Source organism: the organism of the source record quoted next, unplaced genomic scaffold (genome assembly GCF_019419815.1).
Source record: "Pyrus x bretschneideri cultivar Hongxiangsu unplaced genomic scaffold, Pyrus_bretschneideri_v1 Contig7, whole genome shotgun sequence".
Classification (NCBI taxonomy): domain Eukaryota; kingdom Viridiplantae; phylum Streptophyta; class Magnoliopsida; order Rosales; family Rosaceae; genus Pyrus; species Pyrus x bretschneideri.
In genome coordinates this window covers 9,298,338-9,317,482 of record NW_025999809.1, presented here as the reverse complement: position 1 = coordinate 9,317,482, position 19,145 = coordinate 9,298,338, and the positions used below count along the sequence as shown (strand labels likewise).

The following is a 19,145-nucleotide window of genomic DNA, read 5'->3' as shown; positions in this document are numbered from 1 at the left end:
ACTTTTATAACAATGTTTGGCGAGTTGGATTGTTATAAAATAGAATCGCACTCATATTGAGTCGAAAAATCTAAGTTTAATAGGACTGAGTTTTATTGTTCGGTGAAACACACAGGTGTCATGAGTTTGATTATTAAAAGTTACGGCTCTAAGGTCTTCTAGCGAAAAAAAGTGAGTGTGATACTAATATATTGAACTCATATAGAAATCACACTTCTATAATGGGCCAAAGAATTTGAGTATAATATGAAATCTTGAGTTCAATATATCAAACTCATAGTGTGATATCATTATTATTGAACTCACACTAATGTAGCAGTTGTGTTGTATAATTTAAACTCAAAATACATGATTCTTATAAATAGGTATCACACTACTTGAATCACTGTGGAAGACTTGACAGCTATTAAACTCACACCAAAACATGAACAAAATTGTGTGAATCAAACTCAGACAACCTGGTTTCTATATACGACAATCAAACTAATAAATTATTGTCTAAGACTAAGGTCGGCCAACCTTCACAATCAGGTTAATAAGAGGAATGCTAGTTGTTTTACCTTTTTATTTTCTCTAGATTTATTCTCATCGTGCAATATAATTTAATGATAAAAATGAGTCGAATCATCAATTACGTTACAAGATAATAACGTAACACGTAAGAAAGTAAAAAGAGAAAGGCAGCTAACTTTCTCCTAAATAACAAATAACAAAGACAATGATATAATATATAATTGAAAGAAGAGGACTTGAGAGAGGTCCAACCAGTCGCTTGGATTGAAAAAATATAAACACAAAAATAGCCAAGCATACTCGTGGAGCCAACATAGAGTGCCACTTGAAGACCCCATCATCCTCCGTCTGTCCTTGTAATTTAAACAAAAAAAAACTAATTAATCAATGCCACATTAACCGAGTATGATGTCCATACGAGTCCAATATGAGAAAGTGTCAAATTTAAAGGGTTTTATTCGCAACTAAAAGAAATTATTAGGGTGGGTGAGGGACTGTGGGGTTGGGTTCCCAATTAAACTTGACAAACAGGTCGTGTTTGTCGTATTTGTGTTAAATTCGTTATTTTAACTTGTCGTGTCGTGTCAAACTCATTATTTTAATGGGTTTTTAACATGTGACTTGATAACGACCAAATTCGTTAACGGTTCATGTCATTTCGCTTCGGGTTAATAAGTCATGCAAAAAATTTCTATGCCTAACGTCTATCTCTTGTAAAGTATGCTCCCTAGGAAGATAGACTACATACAGGTTGTACTCCTGGAAAGATAGAATATCACCATGTGAGATTAAGCAAATGATGTCTTATAGGTTCATCCCGATTACAACCCGACTTCTTAATGAGTTCTTAATAGTTGACCCAAAACATGTAATTTTTATATCGTTTCATGTCAAATTAACAAATCATGTAAGAAATTATTTGACTTAGTTCCAATGGCCCAAATGCTTTGCATGCCTTTGTGAATTTTTATTTAAATGCGGTAAGTAACGTAGTATTTCATATATACTTTATAACGTATAGTCTGTCTTGTCTATATATGTGGTAGGGGAATAATGTCCTTTATGAGACGAATGAATTCGTTACTGGTATTTTATATAGATATTTATATCTCATGGGGCTGCTGCTTCTGCCTCACTAAATTCAGCAGCTCCAAGAGTTACGCCGATGAAATTGGAAACTCAACGCCTTTTTCCAAAGGACAACTCTACCACCGATTTTTTTCGCAGATTCTCTGGCGTTCTTAACGTTTGTACGTTATACTATGGTGCAGTTTTAGAATCATGCTTTGTTCCACCGCTAAATGCTCAATCTGCTTTTCATAGAGAATGAGTTATATGAAACAAACCGTGACTTTTTGTTTTTAATAAAATAATGATATATAAAAGTTTTTTCAACTCGTGATTTTATGTTATTAGATTAGGATGTCACGTGAAGGTAAATTGATTTCATATAAGTTGTTCTCCTCCTCATATGTTGTGTGTGTGTGTGTGTGTGTGTTTTTTTTTTTTTTCTCTTCAGAATAAACGAGATTTTATTAAATAATCAAACAAAGTGGGCGTGTAAAAAAGAACAAAGGGTCCCAGAGAAAGGCTAGGTGTTTCTTACACCAATGACTCGAGACCAGCCACTCTGCAGAGAAAAAAGATAGGATGTATTGATCTATCTGGATAGTCAATACCCAATTGACAATTCTATATAAAAAAACATTCAGGATATGCATATGAAAGAAAAATGTCTCATGACTCTTAACTTCTTTTTTATTACATTCTCTTAATTACATATTCCTTGTACTTATACTTTAAGCGTGTAACATTTAAAGAAAAAGCTTTAAACGATAAATCTTTGCCCTTATATTTAAACTAAAATAATTTAATATGTAAATGTCTGCAAAGTATCATCTCACGATTAGCTTTATGACACATTTCCAACATATGTTACAAACCAAATGCCGAAAATGGGCAACCAATACATAACTCTGTTCAGTTGCTTGCCTACAGATGAAACCTGAAGGCGTACTAAAAGATGCAAAATCCACCTATAAGAGCACTTCCAGTGTTGGAAGGCCCCATAGGGTAACTGCCTATTGAATCCCCTCCAATGAATAGTAACTACCTTTAATGAACAATAATTGCCTTTTATATCTCCACCCCTAAACTGAATAGTCATGACAATAGGCAATAAAATATTAGTATTTTTTATTTTATAAAATAAAAATATATATTTGTAATTTTGGATAGGATTTTTAATCAGTCTCGTTGTACCACGTGTCATTAAATAAGAAATTACAACCAAAGTATTTGAGAAAATATAAAATTGTGGTGTAAGTTGGAAGATAATGATAAGATATTTATAGAAAAATTAAATCTTTTTTTTTATTTTTTCGGAATTTTTATTATTAAATTTTTATTAATTTTATAATGTAGCTAACGTCATCATAATATCAGCCTTGCATCAGCATCCCTCACGCTCTCGGGTCATGGATTCCTGTCTCCCCTTTCCTACAGCTCTCGGGTCATGGATTCCTGTCTCCCCTTTCCTACAGCGGCCCCCCCCCCCGCGCCGCGAGCTTAATTGTCCGCATAAACTGGAGCAAAGAAGAAAAGGGATTGGGTTGAAAAGGTCCCTATCCACCGGGCCAAAGCTTCCGCTGGACTTGCTCCTCAATGTCAACATGGGATACAAGAGTAAATATGTTTAGTCATGTCACATGTGCTAAAAACGCGTTGCCTCCGGCTCTCCTCGTACGCTGATTGGCAAAGCTTTGGCTGTGATTGCTTTGTCAAGGAAAAAAAAATTTTACTAAAATAAATCATAAGATAAGTGAATCATGACTGGGACAACAATCTTGTTATATATATTGGAACAAGAAACTAGCGGTGGAGGTTCTAACACAATTTTCTATGAACTACGACTTCAATGGATTTGGATCCACTCCTGATCCCAAAGAGAGGATCCTCCTGATCAAGGATTGTGAGCTACAAACAGAGGGTTTCTTTAAAGTTATAATAATTATAGCCGTTGGATGAAAATCTAACGGCCCACAATTCTTGGTCAGAAGGATCCTCTCCTTGGGCTCAAGAGAGGATCCAAATCTGACTTCGATAACTAGTTTTCGGGCTGATTGCATGTGTACTTTTGGGTTGAATATATTAATTTTTGGTTCTTATTATTTTTGGGCAATTAGTAAAAAGAATTAATTTTTGACATTTAGTTGTAGAAATGATTAGTATTTATTATGTGATTATAATATTATTGTTGAGTGATTGTTACGTCATTGTTGAGTCATTAATATATAATAAGTATATCGTTGTTACTAAAAACTGATCAATATTGTTGAGTGATTGTTACGTCATCGTTGAGTCATTAATATATAATAAGTATATCGTTGTTACTAAAAACTGATCAATTCTGTAACCAATGTGAAAAACTGATCATTTCTGTAACCAATGTGAAAAACTGATCATTCCTGGTAATTGTGTTGTTGTATATAAGAACATATTAGTATTTTATTGACAATTTTTGCTGTGTATAGTGTTGTCGGTCTCCCCGTGCAATTTGCAAATATGAGGCCCATGAGGAACCAACGGTGGATGTTTCTGTGTTACAGAGCAGCTGGCTCTGCCGGGTTCGCTTTCAACTTTCGTGATGTATTAACCACCGTTATTATATTTATTAATCACGGATTCTTAAACAAGAAACAACAACAACAATTAGATGTTGTGACTTGTGAGTTACGTAATCATAATATCTTGTAACGTCAATTAATACCAAAAATAATCACCAAGGTTTTTTTGTTGACCAAATGATGCCACTACACGTTCTTGAATCTATATTTCATCCCTAACCTATTCAAACTGTGAAATTGCAAATGACTCATTAAATCAGTTATAGTTTGTTTGATGGTATTTGCTACTCGGATAACCGTAGTAATTCTAGAGTTAATACGTGTAACAAACCCCAACTTTTGGAAGAGATGCATTTATTAGATTGAAGGTGTAGGCTCTGCCCATTGCTTGATTCACGACGGATCTCATAGCCTTCGTGCTGGTGATGTATCATTCAAATATCTTTCCTATCAACTTTTGATGATAAGATAGTTCCCTACCTTGATAGTGACAAGTGACAGATGATTAGGGTTCGCTTCTCGAGAGAGAGCCTGAAAAACCGCTATCCCTAATACCCATTATTTTTGTAGTGAAAATCTTCTGAGAAATATCATGAATTTCAAATACGTTTTCTGTATATGGGAAGATATAACGAATTCCTGGTCCAGCTTAAGACTATACGTACCTTATATATTAGAAATGGTCAAAAGGGCGGGGGGTCACACATCAGATGAACAAATGGTGGAATTGAAATGGTGTGCGTACCAAACCCATGTCTAGTTTTCCATTTCTGTTGGCCTGTTAGGCTTCAACTGTAATTAAACCAATGCAGCCACGCTAACTGAGAAAAAAAATTACATAGCACGAATTGAACACGGACTATTACTTTACCAAGCCAATGTTTATTCAGAAGCATGTGACCATGAAATTTACTAGGGTCTAGGATTTGTAGGTATGTGGAGCCTAATATTGCACCCTCGGCCCTATGCAATCGATGTTGTTGAATGAGTAGAGTTCTATGCCGATTGATAGAAAAACATGTTCAAGTTAATGTTCGGTTATTGTTAGTAGATAATATTGTGAATTTTTAATCATAATAATTATCTATTAAGAGTATCGGAATTACTTGACATTTTCAACAATATAAATGGGATGCAAGGTATATCTTCAATATGGGAGCAAACAATACAGTCCAAAGTTACTCGAGATTGTTACCATGTGGACGTGTGGATTGGAGCAACATGAGATTATGATACGGTTGGATTGGGAGTCTTAGCACGTGGTCTGGTAAGGATGGTGGTGAAGAATCTGAAGGTAGGCCTTAGCCTATGGACTTTTATGTGAGGAAAAGTAAGTCTCACAGGTGGTATTTAAATAGTGAGGATCCTTGTCGGATTCTTTTTGTGAGAATTCTAGATATTCTCAAATCATATCTGTTTATAGTATATTGTACGGTCAGAAATCATTGTAATTTTTCTTATTTAAAATTAAATAGAAACAGTACTTGACGAAAACTGGGTGCACGATGTACGATGAAAGGGTGTGATTGGAGTATCCCCGGGATCCTCACAAAGAAGATCCAGCAAGGATCCTCTCTCATATTTAAAAAGCAAAATGGTATTTGAAATAGGCATGGTATGTCAAGGTGATGGACACGAATGTGCGTTAGTTCATACATACAGAAGACATCAGGGATTTAGTCCTGTAAATGCAAAGCTCTAAACAACAAACAACTCAAACGGTTTATGCGAAAATCCTCACTTAATTTACGTGAAACCATCCCTCAACCTTGAGAAAAACTAATTATCATAACTCTTCCATCAACACTATTCAGTTCGTTGGAACATCACTGGGTTGGCAATCGGCAACATATTCAGTTCATTGGACCATCACTAGTCTCGTAGAACTAATCGCTCTAGGAAGTACCTTCAATTCGGTGGAACAACACTACTTCTAGTTCAGTTGATTATCTATCAAAGTCTCAGCTGGTGGAGAATGTTCAATTCCTTTGCCGAAAGAGGTCACTTCATTATCTTCCCATCGAAGTGAAGTGTTTTATGAATGATTACTTTCAGGACGCACTTATATTCTCACAAATATAGTTGAGGCAGCTAAACCTGGTGCATGAGATCTAGAACTTTGCAGTGAACTACACAACCTTGTTTTCAAGTTTTAGAACCCTAGGTCGAAAGGTGTTCTTTTGCTCAAGTGCAGAAGTCAACAAGCGCATTCGACACCACCACCACGTCAATTCTACTTGCCCAATCGAGCTCAGCTACTATTTAGCACGCCCACTTCACAAGAAGGACGTAGTTAACTCATAATTACTTGGCATGTGCGCCACGTAGACTTTTGTAATTTTTAGAGTTAACAATATGTGTGTTGATGCACAAAATCAGTGAAGACTTTGGAACAACGTAAAGTGTCAAGTTTGTCACCTTTGCTTGGTTGCTCCGGTCACAAATAAGGATAATATGTAAAGAGATAGAGATAAGGAAGCAAACACAAGATGTATGTGGTTCACCCTAAGTTTGGTTACGTCCACGGAGTAGAGGAGTTCTCATTAATAGTGAAGGGTTTACACAAATACATCGGTTCAAGCATAATCATCATTAGTGGGTACTAATGACTAGTTTAAGTACAATAGTGACATTAGGGATTCATTGTAGGAGAATAATCTTCTTTTATAGTTGAGGTGAGTCTCCAGCTTTTATCCATGGTCGATGTGGGACTCTATGAACTTTATTTTAAAGTTGACATATGATGTGTGGTGATTGGCCTCCTAGTTGGAGGGAAACTCTTGTGCTTCGGCAGGGGTGCCTCAACATAAACCCCTCAGTGGATCCTTGAATGTATGAAGTTGATCGGTGCTTGGTAGTTTCGAGATTGGTCAAGTATGGTACAAACAGTGCTCCCCGAAGTTCCCGAGTGAGGAAAGCTTCTCGGTTAGGGACTTGAAAAATCCAAGTCACTGAGTAATCACGAAACTTCTGAGTACCGAAATGTAGTAGCATATAATGGGAGTCCCCCAAGTTTCCAAGGGAAAAGGATAGCCGAAAGAGGAGGCTTGATATTCTTGAATGGTTGAAGTTTTTTTTTTTTGGACACATAGCTTAAGTGGTTGAAGCTTTGTAAATGAAGCTTTTTGTTTGAAACTTTGTAAGTGAAGCTTTTTCCTTTGGACACATAGTTTGAGTGGTTGAAGCTTTGTAGGTGAAGTTTTTTGGTTGAAATTTGTAGGTGAAGCTTTGTAGGTGAGGCTTTTTGGTTGAAGTTTTGTAAGTGAAGTTTTTTTGTTGAAATTTTGTAGGTGAAGTTTTTTTGTTGAAATTTTGTAGGTGAAGTTTTTTTGTTGAAACTTTGTAGGTGAAACTTTTTTGTTGAAGATTTGTAGGTGAAACTTTTTGGTTGAAACTTTATGGGTGAAACCTTTTTGGTTGAAGCTTTATTTGTGAAGGTTGTAGGTGAAGCTTTTTGGTTAAAGCTTTATAGACGAAGCCTTTTTGGTTGAAGTTTTGTAGGTGAAGTTTTTTTGTTGAAACTTTGTAGGTGAAGTTTTTTTGTTGAAACTTTGTAGGTGAAGTTTTTTTATTGAAGCTTTGTAGGTAAAGCTTTTTGGTTGAAACATTATAGGCGAAGTCTTTTTGGTTAAAGCTTTGTAGGTAAAGCTTTTTTGAACCACATAAATATATTTTGCTTCCACACTCTTGAGCAAGAGTGTGGAAGCCTTTTTGAATTTTTTGTTGAAGTTTTTGGTTGAAGCTTTTTTTAATCACATAAATAGATTTTGCTTCCACACTCTTGAGCAAGAGTGTGGAAGCCTTTTTGAATTTTTAAATTTTTTGTTGAATCTCTCGGTTGAAACTTTTGTGAACCACATAAATAAATTTTACTTTCACTCTTGAGCAAGAATGTGGAAGGCTTTTTGAAATTATTTGTAGTTAGGCCCAAGGTTTTTTTATGGGTAAGAAAAGTGCTTGAGACAGTCGCCCATATGATGCACATAAGAGTAGAGGGATGGATTACGTACAATTAACAAGCAGAGTAGGTTAGAATCATGTCACTCAACAAAATCTACGTACAATTAACAAAATGTTGTTTGTCCCAACTTTTTTTCCCAACTTACGTGACACATTATAACCGTAACAATCATCCAAAAACCACCCACACCACAAAGAAAATTGGCAAATATGTAGGGTTGTAGAGTCATCCTCTTCTTCTTTTTTTTTTTCCCTTAAAAATAGGATCAGTCGATGATTTTATCATGATAATTCACTTTTTCGAAAGGCTCACACCACAAAGAAAAATGGCAAATATGTAGGGTTATAGAGTACCATCCTCTTACTAAATAGTTCGAGTTAGACTTGATTTGTATACTTGATATGAACTCAAACTGAATTAACCTGAATACGACACGATGAAAAAAAATTGCCAACGGGTCGGGGAAAACCTTGTCGAGTCCAGTTGCCAAGGGCTCAAGCAAAGGTCTTGAGTAGCAAGAGGGACACAATCTTTGTCTGTTGGGGCCATTCCCTTGGGAAATTGGAAATTGTCTTTTGGGTTTAGTAGACTAGAGAACGGCCATCGGCATAACAACATAGCCGGCTTCCATGTCTGCATTTTTTCCGAGCAAATTGTAGCTGTAGTCCTCGAACTATTACCCAATTTTTTTGTCATACCATCAAAACCTGTAATTTTTCTACCATTTTTAAGTGCAAAAAGGCCTACTCACACCATATAGTTCAAGAACAACAGCTCCAAGTTTTGACGATAGGAACAAGCACAAGACCCCTAAATTTAGATAGAAAAACAAACGGACTATATGAATTGCTTGATTCAGAGACAAAAGTGATAATCAGGGTAATAGTTGAAGGACTATAGCTACAATCTACTTGCATTATTTTGAAACATAGCAAATACACTCAATACACCAAAAAGCAGAGTAAGTTATGTACTCTGTGCTTCCAAGAAAGCTTTGAAATCATCCCTTGCTTTGCGCAAGCGAGGCGTAACGCAAGCAGTTGGTGATGTAGCATCTGATGATGTAGAAAACCGAACGTGGCGTGAGGAGCCGTGCGATTTCCGGCCTTGTGCTCTCGTTGATCCGTTCTTCAGGGCACCCTTTCGATCCGTGCCAAACACAAAAGACGTTGAAATTGGCGAATCTGCCTCGTTGACGCTACTCCGTATCAGCTCCAATGGCAGATCAAAGTAGTGACCGGTGGTGTCATCTTCCTGCTCATTTATCATAGCTGAAGCCCATGAGCCACATTCAAACTTTTCCAAGGAAACTGTCCTGGATATGACATTTCCCAATTCATCAGGCCCTACCTTTCTTGCTCTCACTGGCTTTGCCTTGCCACCAAAGCCAGGAATGAACAAGCACAGGGCCCCACACGTGAATCCATCATCATGTGGATCCCTGTTCTTGCCATTTTTATCAGCACCTCTGTTGGACCTAGCTCTGGAAAGGCTGCTGTAATACGTGGTGACTTTATCAGCGGCCTTCGGTTTGAACAACCAGAGATCAAAGTCATCTGATGGGGCAAGTGCTCGTTGACCACATGACTTGGTCCGCCAGAACTCAATTTCCTGCTGCAGGTGGCTCATATTCTCCAGCCGGGGAGATGCTTGGCTTTCTTCTTTCCATTTCTTCTTCACTCGCGGCGATGAGGTTGCTGAGTTTGGGAGGCTGAAGCTTAAGAACTTGGGCTTTGAGGGCGGCAACAGAGGCGGTAGTTGGGCAAGTGCATTCAGCTTTGGAGCAGCAACATCAGGCACCACCGCTACTGGGGCAGCACTCACCTCTCTATAAGATTCTTTCAGTGATATTGGATCTACAGAAATCTGCTTTTCTAGGTCTCCAAGAGTAAAATAGTCGCTCATTTCGCCCGAAAACGGATAATCCATGGTAGAGAAAAGCAGAAATCCTGAGGATCAAGTCTGGGATTTGGACTACTTAAAGGGGAGGGAAAACAGACTTATGAGAACCTAGACGTGAGCAGCACATTCTCCACTAATCCAAACCAAGTAGTGATGTCCATGTTCTCTAATTGCTCCATATAAACAAGGGTCAGCAAAATTTAATATTGTATTAAGAATGGTTTAGCTGCTAATCCATATGATAACTTGCTTTTAATAATGTAAATCTTCATGGAAGAGTTGACTTGCAACGGTTTAAGTGGTTAACTAGAATAAAATAAAACTAAACTATAAGATCTGATGTGCTTGCATAAAACCATACGCAAGATTCATACATGATATTTTATATTTCTAACTAGCATTTAGATGAACAAAACTCATGTGAAGATCAGAACGATATTCGGTATATTGCAAGGAATAAGATATCTTTACAGTGAAGTATGACAGCGAGACAAGATTTCTACTGGAGCGAATTGTAAAACAAAATTAATACCACTGATACACCAATAATGACGGGGAAAGCCGTGACTAAGTACAGTGCGCCATAGCCCTGCAAGATAAGAAACCACGTATTAGGAACCCGAGGATTAGCTAAACCAGTGCATATATGACAGCAGGAACATGATAAAATCATATTGTCACAAGAAAGCCAAGGAAACAAACCAAAACCGAAGGCACTTCGTTTTCATCTTTAAGATCACCATCATCAATCTCAGCAGCCGTATCCCAATCAATCTTCAGTCTCTTTGCAGCCTCTTGAAGATCAATACCAGTGTCTGTCACTCTTGCATATAGGGACTTACCAGGCTTTTTCTTCGCTGGTGTAATCTGAACCTGTACCATAAACAAAACATAGGAACAGATTAGCAAATTGATATCCGGTGTTAGTTAGAAACATAGATAAAAGTGAAAAATCTGCAGTATTGTTTGTTACATATGCTTTCAAAACTGGAAAATAAAGGATGAAATAGAACAAAATTTCTGACCACCAAAATTTGAGACACCAAAACTGGATTTACAAACTATTTAATTGTAATTCAGAACTTGGCTCTTTATCCTAGCATCCTTTGGTAGAGCTTCATGTTCTTTTTCCGTTTACACATAAATAAGCATCTCTAAAATCGATCATTTTATACTTGAATTACATTAATACCTCTAGATTAGGCCATTGATTCATTTCCGCTGCCAGCAGTTTAAGAGCGAGTCGATTTTTTGGGATTTTTCCTTCATTCACCTAAATGACAGAATCACAAATTAGTGTCACAAACTCACAATAAATAGAGTAACTTTTTCCAATTATTACCAATTTACAGATGCTAAAGAAATTTTTTCCACTCATGATTTGAGAAGGGTATAAGTATTGAAGCAAAGAGTTGTAATGACATAACGTACAAATTAATCAAATTCAGGACACTCTGCAAATCATAAAGAAGCATATCCAGTGAAGAAGGAATTTCCAAAGTATCACCTATGTAAATAATCATAGGAAATTCCGAAGGGTTACTCTGCAAATCATTTTGTCTAGCATAAAGAGAGAATCACCTATGGAGAAGCAAAAGTAGCATCTGTAAAGAAGCATATCAAATCAGGGTCCATCTATGTGAATGATCAAGCTCGGAAGTTCCAACACTCTGTAGCTAGGGTGCATCTAAGGATCAAGGATTATAAATTTCATGACTTGCGCAAACCAGTGAGGATGGAGAGATTTTCTCCTACGACATGCGTGCTTTGGAGTTAGTAAAGATGCATATCTAGTTAATGGTCACCATCAGTCGGTTTTCTGCAAATTTTCGTGGCTGACATCTAACAGTGATGGAAGAAATGCATCTACTAGAGGTTGTTCTATTATAATGACCAACTTCCTAGCTGAAAGGTTGCAGTTTGTGCTTGTCAAACCAATTGAAGATCCTTCAATTGATCTTGCTAGCTACTTTGCATTCATAAATTCATTGTGTGAAGGTATGATACCACCCAAACAATGCAAATGCATGCTAAATCCACTGTTTCACGAATCACATCATCGAAATTCGCCTAACGTAGCATAATGTAGCAAGGGAATTAAAATGAAGGGCTTACTTCCTCAAGAACATCAGCCAATTCCTCCCTAGTAGGGGCATCAGGATCTTCGATTCCGAGGAGTCTCCTGCGCTCAACTTCTCGCAGGTCCTCAATCATAACAGTGAGCTTAACCTATCACATTGCACGCCAACCCAAACTCGATCAAGACTCAAACTTCTGAACTTTAAAGCAAATGGAGAATGGAAGAATTACACCACACCTCACTGAAAATCATGTCTCTGTTCTTCCGGAGAAGCTCCAACACCTAACCAACAATAACACTGAGTGGATTACTGAAATGAAAAGAAACCTATCAAAGAATGGAAGAAAGCAAGATACCCTTTTGATTTGGCCAACGTATTCGAGGTCTTCCGGGTCAGGGTCCGATTCATCTTCTTCATCTCCTTCGTCGTCTTCATATTCTTCTTCGTCATCCTGGTCTTGTTGGGTAGTTGAAGAAGATGATGAAGAAGCTTGCAATTTCCTATCTTTCCTACCGAGGAGCGAGAGTGCGGTTCTTTTGTACGAGTGGCGGGGGGGAAGAGCAAGCTGAGGCCGCGAGTGGCGGCAGTGGCAGTTGCGTTGGTTGAGCCAGAGTGGGAGGGTCTGGACTCGACAAGAAGATGAGGAGGAGGAAGTGAGTGGTGGCGGTGGCGCCACTTGGAGAATTTGCAAACCCATCGCCACTTTCAAAACTAAATGGCAGTTGAAATCCTACATAAGCTTCTTGGTATTTGAAATGACTGGAATTTACACGCATTGGCAAATTCTATCCCTCGTTCTCCTGCTCTACTAATGGGTCTTGTCAATGGGCCGGGCTGGGCTTCAACAAGATTAGGTGAATGCAACGATAAACACGCATTTTTTTTATCTTCTCACTTGTTTAATTTTGTTTATTATTTTCATTAGATTTATTTAATTTGATGATCTTAAATTAAGAAGATGTGTAAGAAGTTAAATAGAGTGTGAAAATCAACGTCCATAAAACTACATGATTTTTTCTCATGTAAAAATGTTCAATTTTAAGGATTTTGACAAAGGGAGCAAAAAAAAATTCTCAGTTTACTTTCTAGAAAATGACATTTTTCCAAATGTCAATTTAAGTGCTCATAGCCAATAACTAGCTTCACTAGGATAATGGAAATTACATCTAATCAAATGTTGGACGGTATTCTAAGTTCGAATTTCTCGCTTTCATTAAAAATAAGAAACACAGTAAATGTAGACGCGTATAATCAATTATTTAAGTGCTTTTTTTTTTTTGGTAGCAGTGAATCATAAAGATAATTAACGAGTAACTGTCACCTTTTTTTATTTCAAAATAATTAGATGTAATGTACTTGAAATGATATAAAATGATGTAGAAAACAGAAAACAAGTCCCAAATTCAATTGAAGAATCACGAGCAATGAGAACTAAGCAAATGTTTTGAATGCAACGATAAACACGCACTTTTTTTTAATCTTCTCACTTGTTTAATTTTGTTTATTATTTTTGTTAGATTTATTTAATCTGATGATCATAAATTAAAAAGATGTATAAGAAGTAAAACAAGGTGCATGAAAATCAACGTCCATAAAACTACATGGTTTTTTGGCATGTAAAAATGTTCAGTTATAAGGATTTTGACAAAGGGAGCAAAAAAAATTCTCAGTTTACTTTCTAGAAAATGACATTTTCCCAAATGTCAATTGAAGTGCTCATAGCCAATAACTAGCTTTGTTAGGATAATGGAAATTACATCTAATCAAATGTTGGACGGTATTCTAAGTTCGAATCTACGACTTTCATTAAAAATAAGAAACACAGTAAATATTGACACACATAATCAATTATTTAAGTGTTTTTTTCTTGTAAAGAGAAAGTATGGTAGCAGTAAATCGTAAAGATAATTGACGAGTAACTATCACCTTTTTTTTATTTCAAAAGAATTAGATGTAATGTACTTGAAATTATATAAAATGATGTAGAAAACTGAAAATCAGTCCCAAATTCAATCGAAAAATCATGAGCAATGAGATGTTTTGAATGCAACAATAAACACGCATCTTTTCTATCTTCTCACTTGGTTAATTTTATTTATTATTTTCGTTAAGATTTATTTAATCTGATGATCATAAATTAAGATGATGTGTAAAAAATTAAACAAAATGTGTGAAAATCAACGCCCATAAAACTACATGATTTTTTGGCATGTAAAAATGTTCAATTATAAGGATTTTGAGAAAGGGAGCAAAAAAAATTCTCAGTTTACTTTCCAGAAAATGACATTTTCCCAAATGTCAATTGAAGTGCTCATAGCAAAAAAAAAAAAAAAAAAAAAAAAAAAAATCTCAGTTTACTTTCTAGAAAATGACATTTTCCCAAATGTCAATTGAAGTGCTCATAGCCAATAACTAGCTTTACTAGGATAATGGAAATTACATCTAATCAAATGTTGAACGGTAATTTAAGTTCAAATTTCTCGCTTTCATTAAAAATAAGAAACACAGTAAATGTAGACGTGTATAATCAATTACTAGTCTTTCTGCAAGCGTGTGAGAGGCTTTTTTACATCACGGGCGCTACGCGCCCCAAAGATGTGTTGTTTTAGATATTCTAATATTTCTTAAGTGATTATTTTATAAATTGAGCAACATATATTTCATCCAATTTGCACATATGTGAGTAATCTCTCTTACAATTTTTACTATTTTTCCTTTAAAACAACAACGAAGATAAAATGGGAAAATAGAAGCTATTAAAAAAAATATGAAAATATGACATGTAATTTCATTTCTAGATACATGCTGATAACATTTAATGTCCTTAAATCAAAATTTTCAGATTCATAAGTTTTCAGTCAAAGCTATATGCTAGCAAAGCAAAATATAGACAACATGTACATATGTAAACATAGCGTCTATGTGTGAAATCAAAGCCATGTTTGCCACCCATTTACTTGCACTTGATGCTTTAGATTTGCATGGTTAATCTGCAAGCAATGATGATAAAATAAGAAGTCTAACTATAATGCACAATCCCAAATATAAAGATTGTAAGCAATTTGACATTTTAACCTAAATACCTTTTACTTCGACAATTTTCTCATGGCAATACTTTTATTCCAGTTACTTTTAGAATACTGAAAGATAAATAATTTGTCAAGTTTTAGGTAACAAATTGTAATCATGTTTACAAAATTAAATAGTAAGAAATATTACCTCAATCTTGTACTTCAACCTTTGTACTTTGAGACGGGTGTGATGCTTGTAAAACTGACAAAAAATGCAATTTTATTTCTATTTGAAAATTGAATGCAATTTGAATTTATAGTATACTTCCATATGAAAATAAGAGAAGACTTACGGTATTTAGAAAAGTTGTTTGATCACTATTAATCTTTTTCCTGCATCCAAAAATTGTTTTTTTTAATTTTTATAATTTGAGATAATTAATTTGTAAATTTTTTTGAATTTTATAATTTGAGATAATTAACATGAACGTATCTCCTCCATTTTAGGAGGAGATATTAATATAGAAGAAACAAAGGAACAATAGGAGGAGATATTATCTCAAAGCTACAGTAGAAAATGATAATGGTATCACAGGCCATAAGAAGATTGAAGCAAGCGATAATTCTTAATTGAGATTGAAGCCAATCAACCTTTAAAGATAATGCAGTGATGACCTGGTGGAAGATATACGTTCGGTTTTCAAACATGTATACTGGCAAGATCGTGGACATTTTACCTGACAATTTCATATGTGTGTGTGCATGCATGTACAAACGCATATATGTTATACTTTTTTGGCTTCAATTATTAATGTTTGTGTTTTATTCCTTAATGTTAATCTTCGCATGCATTTTCACATGAAACTCATATAGAGAATGCCACTAAAAATAAATAGGTAAGAAATAGTGTTGTACCTAGTTTGTTGGACTTTATTCCAAATACGTATGATGTGAAGAGTTGTTGAAGGTTTTAATTCTTCACAACCTTTTTCATGCGCCACCTTTATATTGAAGGTATATATAATGTTAGAATTTCTTGTAACAAATTTAATAAAGAATTTAGAATACATACTGCTCATGCTTTTCTTTTTCCACTCTTTGAGAATCAGTTGGCTTAGATCAACAGTTTTTACTCTGACAAATATCTCTCACCCAGGTGTAAAAATAGAGACATGTATGTTTGGGATCTTATCAATAGATAGTTCCTTCTTCATTTTTTGTGGGTATTCTTGTAGATATCCTGAGAATGAAAACAAATATTTTTTTTAATTACCATAGCACACGTATAGCACATTAAGATAATCAAAATTGAAACTCATAATCTGACCAAAATTTAAAAAGCGCACAATGAAGATTTCAAAGGAAAAAGTGAAAAAAAACTAAAATTGACTTAGAAATACTAAATACAAACTCATATATACGTCCTCAAAGCTGCAGTAGAGTGCATCAAATTCATCACCTAAAAGATAAACCATAAAAAACACCTAAAAACCGAAAAGGTAAATTTAAATTGAGATTTACCCAAAGTTACTCAAACCTTTGAACTTTGGAGCCTAATAGAATTGTCTTGACCCTATAACAAAAAGGAGAAAGTAAGAATAAGAAAATTGAAATAAAAAGCACCAAGATTTCATAGAAGATGGATATGAATGGTTGGCAAAAGCCTTTTGAGTCAAGAATCTCACCAAATTAATTCAAATAGCATTGCATGTGAAGAAGGCAGAGCAAAAAAATGGGGAGTATAAGATTCAGCCACATAATTGGAGGAGATGGGGAGTACATATAATAATATTGTAGCCACAACGGAAAAAATGGGAACATACATGGGAACTGGGGAGTTACTGCTTGGTAGTGGGAGAACTTCACCGGTTTTTTTTTTTTTTTAAACTGATGACAACCTCTACCCATTTTCTCCCACGTTATAATTTTGTTAGATATTAATATCTCCTCCTAAAATGGAGGAGATACGTTCATGTTCTTTTCTTTTTTTTTTCTTTTTTTTTTCAATAAAACAAATATCTATCCTAAAATTGAGAGTAATTACCTTATTTTTGTTTAATATAAATTTCTTAGATATTTTTTTAATATAATTTTGTTAGATTAATATTTTCTCTTAAAATGGAGGAGAAGTTCCGTTTCTGTTGTTTTATTTGTTTCTTTTTTTTTCTTTTTTCAATATAACAAATTTTAATTTTTCTTTTTAATATCTCTCTCTCCTAAAATGGAGAGCAGTTATTCACCATGTCGTCTTTTTTTACTTTATTTTTTACTATTTCTTTCTTAAAACGATGTCTCTTCTTTTCGTAACTGTTAATTTTTAGAGGATACTTATCATGCTTTTTTTTTTAGAGGATAATTGTCATGATTTATTTATTTATTTTAATTATCAGTTTTTCCAGTTTCCACGTTTGAGGGGTTCAGCACGTTCCCTCTTTCTTTTTTTTTTTTTTTTTCATTTTTCAATAAAACAAATTTTAAGTTTATGGTTTTTTTTTTTAACAATATTTCTATGAGATATTAGTCCATCTCTCTCCGAAATGGAGGAGGAGTGGAGTTGGTCATGTACCCTTTTTTATCTCTTTTTTTTTTCCTAATAAAATGAAATATAAATTTATGTTTCTTACAGAATTACCCTTGGGGTTTTTATATGTATTTTTTCCGTCAGTTTTGATTTTTTTTGTTTGGGGGGCTTTTTAGTCCAAAATTTTTTAGTGAAGTTTTGAAACACCAAACTCTCTAATATTAAAGATTAAAGATTAAAGATTTGAGCGCCTTTTTTTTGTAAAAAGAAAGTATGGTAGCAATAAATCCTAAAGATAATTAACAAGTAACTATCACCTTTTTTTATTTCCAAATAATTAGATGTAATGTACTTGAAATGATATAAAATGATGTAGAAAAAACCAGTCCCAAATTCAATTGAAGAATCATCATGAGCAATGATAACTAAGCAAATGTTTTGAATGCAACGATAAACACGCAACTTTTCATCTTCTCACTTGTTTAATTTTGTTTATTATTTTCGTTTAATTTCGTTTATTATTTTTGTTAAATTTATTTAATTTGATGATTATAAATTAAAAGGATGTGCAAGAAGTTAAACAAAGTATGTGAAAATCAAGGCCCATAAAACTACATGATTTTTTCGCATGTAAAAATGTTCAATTATAAGGATTTTGACAAAGGGAGCTAAAAAAAAAAACTCTCAGTTTACTTTCTAGAAAATGACATTTTCCCAAATGTCAATTGAAGTGCTCATAGCCAATAAGTAGCTATACAAGGATAATGGAAATTACATCTAATCAAATGTTGGATGGTATTCTAAGTCCGAATTTCTCGTCTTCATTAAAAATAAGAAACATAGTAAATGTAAACACGCATGATCAATTATTTAAGTGCTTTTTTTTTTTGTAAAGAGAAAGTATGGTAGTAGTAAATCGTAAAAATAATTAACGAGTAGCCATCACCTTTTTTTTTATTTCAAAAGAATTAGATATAATGTACTTGAAATGATATAAAATGATGTAATATGAAATGAACACAGTAACCAATTTTAATGGGATAGTAATGCTCTCGGATCAAACAGGTGATGATGATAATGATGATCCCTGAGTCGAGTCACTAGTCTTAGTCCACTGCAACCAGTGGGTGTTGGCCAGACATTGCTGCTTCCATGACATGGTACGGGCATAGTTCCCCATCATTCTCCAAGAACGACTTGACCCCTGGCTTTGTACACGGTACCGACGGTGGCGTAGACCTGAAACTGAACATACCCCAAAACACCATCTGTGGTACCACATCGCCGTAGCCTTTCCCCTTGAATTGTTGCTTCTATGGCAACGTTATGAGTCATATATATCTCCTTAGACCATCTCCAATATCCTTGCAGATAAAGCTTAAAAATTTAAGCCATAACTAAGAAGATATAATGATTTTAGCCTGAGATTATTAAATAATGATTTTAGCCTATTTTTTTTTCGGTAACTTTTTTGAAAATAAAATTTATGTAGATTATCTTAATTTGTTTTTATGAACATACTTTGTTAAA

At 34.7% G+C, this 19,145-nt stretch overlaps 2 protein-coding genes across 2 annotated transcripts; both read right to left on the bottom strand.

Annotated features, from left to right (window-relative positions):
• Positions 1-8,915: 8,915 nt before the first annotated feature.
• Positions 8,916-10,274, bottom strand: LOC103958070. Its single transcript, XM_009370292.3, has one exon. It carries the CDS (start codon positions 10,027-10,029, stop codon positions 9,067-9,069), a length of 963 nt encoding a protein of 320 aa, XP_009368567.2. The 5' UTR covers positions 10,030-10,274; the 3' UTR covers positions 8,916-9,066.
• Positions 10,275-10,423: 149 nt separating this feature from the next.
• LOC103958071 (ycf3-interacting protein 1, chloroplastic) lies at positions 10,424-12,843 on the bottom strand. The gene is made up of 6 exons (XM_009370293.3): positions 12,439-12,843; positions 12,320-12,364; positions 12,118-12,231; positions 11,195-11,275; positions 10,705-10,875; positions 10,424-10,591 (listed from the first exon to the last, which is right to left on the bottom strand). The coding sequence occupies exons 1-6, from the start codon at positions 12,778-12,780 to the stop codon at positions 10,502-10,504; spliced, it is 843 nt and encodes a 280-aa protein (XP_009368568.2). The 5' UTR covers positions 12,781-12,843; the 3' UTR covers positions 10,424-10,501.
• Between the last annotated feature and the right edge of the window lie 6,302 nt (positions 12,844-19,145).

Excerpts from the sequence above, each read along its gene's own strand:
- LOC103958071 (XM_009370293.3), bottom strand. The coding sequence starts at position 12,780 with ATGGGTTTGCAAATTCTCCAAGTGGCGCCACCGCCACCACTCACTTCC. Across the intron at positions 12,365-12,438 it reads ACGTTGGCCAAATCAAAAGG|GTGTTGGAGCTTCTCCGGAA; the intron begins GTATCTTGCTTT and ends ATTGTTGGTTAG. Across the intron at positions 10,592-10,704 it reads ACGAAGTGCCTTCGGTTTTG|GGCTATGGCGCACTGTACTT; the intron begins GTTTGTTTCCTT and ends CTTATCTTGCAG.
- LOC103958070 (XM_009370292.3), bottom strand. The coding sequence starts at position 10,029 with ATGGATTATCCGTTTTCGGGCGAAATGAGCGACTATTTTACTCTTGGA.